Source organism: Limulus polyphemus, unplaced genomic scaffold, assembly GCF_000517525.1.
Source record: "Limulus polyphemus unplaced genomic scaffold, Limulus_polyphemus-2.1.2 Scaffold5166, whole genome shotgun sequence".
In the NCBI taxonomy this organism is placed as follows: domain Eukaryota; kingdom Metazoa; phylum Arthropoda; class Merostomata; order Xiphosura; family Limulidae; genus Limulus; species Limulus polyphemus.
Window position 1 is genome coordinate 31,985 of NW_013670776.1, and position 4,388 is coordinate 36,372.

The 4,388-nt window shown below is 35.1% G+C and overlaps 1 protein-coding gene across 1 annotated transcript in view; it reads left to right on the forward strand.

Annotated features, from left to right (window-relative positions):
* Positions 1–4,388, forward strand: part of LOC106472213 (carcinine transporter-like) — a 44,391-nt gene that overhangs the window by 9,774 nt on the left and 30,229 nt on the right. Inside the window, exon 5 of the mRNA XM_013932841.2 lies at positions 2,054–2,180. Within this exon, the coding sequence (XP_013788295.1) occupies positions 2,054–2,180 (127 nt within the window). The remainder of the gene's footprint in view (positions 1–2,053; positions 2,181–4,388) is intronic.

The following is a 4,388-nucleotide window of genomic DNA, read 5'->3' on the forward strand; positions in this document are numbered from 1 at the left end:
GTTATATACTCCCAGTTACACCAGAACATTTAATTAGTTATATACTCCCAGTTACACCAGAACATTTAATTAGTTATATACTCCCAGTTACACCAGAACATTTAATTAGTTATATACTCCCAGTTACACCGGAACATTTAATTAGTTATATACTCCCAGTTACACCGGAACATTTGATTAGTTATATACTCCCAGTTACACCAGAACATTTAATTATTTATGTACTCCCAGTTACACCAGAACATTTAATTAATTATATACTCCCAGTTACACCAGAACATTTAATTAGTTATATACTCCCAGTTACACCAGAACATTTCATAAGTTATATACTCCCAGTTACACCAGACCATTTGATTAGTTATATACTCCCAGGTACACCAGAACATTTCATAAGTTATATACACCCAGTTACACCAGAACATTTAATTAGTTATATACTCTCAGTTACACCGGAACATTTAATTAGTTATATACTCCCAGTTACACCGGAACATTTAATTAGTTATATGTAAGTAGTTTGTTTTGATTAGTAATTATTGTTAGTTACAATGAAAGCCGAGGACAGATAACTTAAGTGAACTAATATTATTGGTCACATGAAAACAGATAACCTAAGTGAACTAATATTATAGGGCACATGAGGACAAATAACTTAAGTGAACTAATATTATTGTTCACATGAGGACAGATAACTTAAGTGAACTAACATTATTGGTCACATGAGGACGGATAACTTAAGTAAATTAATATTATTGGTCATATGAGGACAGATAACGTAAGTGAACTAACGTTATTGGTCAAAGTTTGGAGGAATTTAGTTTAAAACAACGAGCAGGTTGGCATGTTTAGGCTGTGCTCTGGCCACCATGGGTATCGAAACCCGGATTCTATTGTTGTAAGTCTGCAGATATACCGCTGTGCCACTGGGGGGGGGGGGGGCTCAGTGATGAGATTTCAGGACATAGTAGGTCCCAAGATTGTAGCGACAAATAACAAACATTTCTTAGTGACATCAGTGTTCTTATTTATAAAATAGCCTATTGTGTAGCTCTGTGCTTACTTACAAACAAACAAACAAACCCATCACTGAACGTGTTCGTCCATCAAGCCGTGTGGGAGTTATAAAGTAACGGTCAATCCCATTTTTCGTTGGTAAAAGAGTAGCCCAAGAGTTAGCGGTGGGTGGTCTTGACTAGCTGCCTTCTCTCTAGTCTATCACTTTTAAATTAAGGATGGCTAGCGCAGATAGCCCTCGAGTAACTATGAGCGCGTTTCGAAAAACAAACAAACAAACGCCACAATTATTTGAATATAAGACAAATATTCTAGTTTTCCACACAAGTTACTTAAAGGTATTTTATTCAAAATTAACAGTTATATGCTCTACTATTTATGTTTTGTATATTGGATTTTACTTTTTTTATAAATATTTATGATAAATTGAGGCCCATGAATTGGACGTGGCACGAAAATAGTATGTTAATTAAAACTGTGGACAATGGAGAAAATTGAACACACTGTGAGTAATGCAACAACAAAGTAACAAGGATTATTACCTAGGATTCAGTAACAGTGCAAACAAAATAACAATTCCAGAGGAAGAGATCTACGCTGAACCTGACCCTCCCTGGTCCATAACATGGACCGAATACCAGTGAAGAAGAAAACAATCTTAACTGTGGAAAAGCAAAACTTTGGATTAAAAGTAATTTGTAATGTAAGACAAAATAACACTAATTAATTTTATGTACGTCCGTAAAATTATAAAATGTAATTCTAGATAAGCTATTTTGTTTTATTCAATGATGGTTTAAACATGAATTTATTAAGGTGCTGTTTTTATTTATTTATTTGTTAATTTCTATCTCATTAAGTTTACATACATATCATTTGGTGAAATGATACTGAGCTAAGTTCTCAATGATTTGTCAACTGATTCTCTTAAAAAAAACAAATCAAAATTCTTTAAAATAAAGTTAATATTATAGGTTTTTTTTCTTACAAGTCTCTGTTAATTTAGTAAATAATATTGTGGCTTTCTTCTCTTCAGGTTTTTGCCTGAATCCCCTCGCTGGTTGGTGTCTGTTAAACGTTATGAAGAAGCAGCAATAATTTTGACCAGAATAGCCAGAACGAATGGACGACCCGTACCTATTGACCTTATTAACAAGCTTATAGTGAGTTAGGTTTTACTTAGTTTTCAGTTTTATTGATGTATCTGATTACACTGGATAACAAATAATTTGCTACTGGTGAAAACTAAAGTGATTAGGGTTAACTTGATGGTGCTGATTTCAAAAATGGAGTCGGAATTTGGCCACCTCCTCTAGATTTTGAGTTATTGTAACATATCAATATCTTATCAGCACTATGTGAAATACCATTCAATCAACTCAGTACAATAGATTTATGCTGTGAAATTGAATTTACTTGGACAGTTTAATGGGTAAAAGACATACATTTTTGACAACTTCAAACATTGACTCTATTGGTGTAATATTCCAAATGTATTGCTTATATATTTCCGTTGTTATCGATCTGATTGTAGTGGATTGCACCACTTCTGTTTCATTCCCACGCTCAATTTCTCTGCCAGGGAATCACGAAACTCTCACGTGCTCAGTTTGCTAGAACATTCGAGAAGTCGCTCGACTGAGAATATGTGGGGTGAAGTCAGACGCCTCTCACTCACGCAGTTGGTCACTTAGCCTCGTTCCACACACATTCAAAACAAAGTCCGATCTTCTTCCTCACATCATACCCGCGATATAATCAAATTCCGCAAAACTTTGTTTTTTAATCTTTTAAACTCTAGTTCTGTAAACGTAAATTATTTCATATTTTCTAGAAAATCATTTGAAATGCTGACTGTCTCCACTCCTAGTAAAAACCACCCAAACACTTCATACTAACTTTGTAGAAGATATATTACAGTTTTACAAAGGAAAAAACATCACACACAAGATAAAGGTGGCTTACTACCACTATTCTTTGTGTAAGATTGGTGACCAAGAAAAACAAACAAACAACCAAAAAAACATTGAGCTCCACATATGTATTGCACAGTTTGCACATCTGACTTGACAAAGTGGCTGAGTAAGAAGAGAGCAACTGTGCCATTTGCAGTTCCCATGAAATAACGTGAGCTCAAAGATCATGTAACTAACTGTTATTTTTAAATGATTAATCTTTCTGAATATTCAGGCAAAACTAAGTAAAACATTAAATATCCCGATATTGCATCTGTGATGAAACCATGGGGATGGTCTTCCAGTGCCACATCCACCAGCGAATTGGGAAACAGAAGAGTTATCCTGGGAAGAAGAAAATGAATCATCTTCATCCTCTTCATCTAGTAACTCTATTCCTGTGGCACCTCAACATAAACTACCTCATCTGATCACACAAAAACACTTAAATGATCTGATTCGTGACATAAATGTTGATGTATTAATGAAAGAATTAGGTACTGAACATCAGACTCAAGAATGGAGACTTTTTATCGACTCGTCTAAAGTTAGTCTGAAAGCTAAACTTTTGCAGAATGGGAACACAGACCTAGCAATTCCTGTTGGACATGTTGTGAACATGAAAGAAACTTATCAAAGTATGCAGATTATACACTCTTAAATACAGTTTTCAATGAATAAATAAAATTATTAAAGAAAAAGTTGTTATTTTCACTATATATATAAAAAATATTTGAATAAGTATATCATAGCTAGAAAACTAGAGGTGATGAATAGTTTTCATAAAATTACTTGGAAACATTTCTTACATTTCTTCAATAATATTTCCTATTGGTAATGCTATTTGAAAAGTTTTTTGGTGTACAAAACTTGAAGATAGCTTTTATATGTGGAAACATCTGTTAGCTGAGTTCTTGTACAGATCTTAAAATATAACGTTGATAAACGGAAACATCGGCTCATGTAGATACGTAGATCTTGAAAGTCGAGTTGTTCAAAGCTTGATATAGCGTTGATAACTGGACCAATTGTTGGTTGAGATGTTGCAAGGGAAATATCTGCTGAAGCTTTTCGCCAGACACTAATCATAGCAGAACCGTCTGGAAAATGATCTATGGTGATCTATAAATAAGGTGGTGCTCGAATTAATGGGAGGGGTCGTTCCATAGAGCGTATGCTCTCGGATCACGACCTTTCCATCTTCAATACAGGAACATATACTTATTTTCATTCACCTAGTCAGTCTTTTACTGCCATTGATCTCTCGTATTTGCTTCCCTGCACTTTTCACTCTCTTGTCTTGGATGGTCGACAGCGACTCCGTCGGAGCAGTGATCTACTTTTCCCATCATACTGAGAGGTAGGTTCGGCCAGTGGTCGATCGCCCACCCCGGACCCGAGTCGCCGACGGGTAGG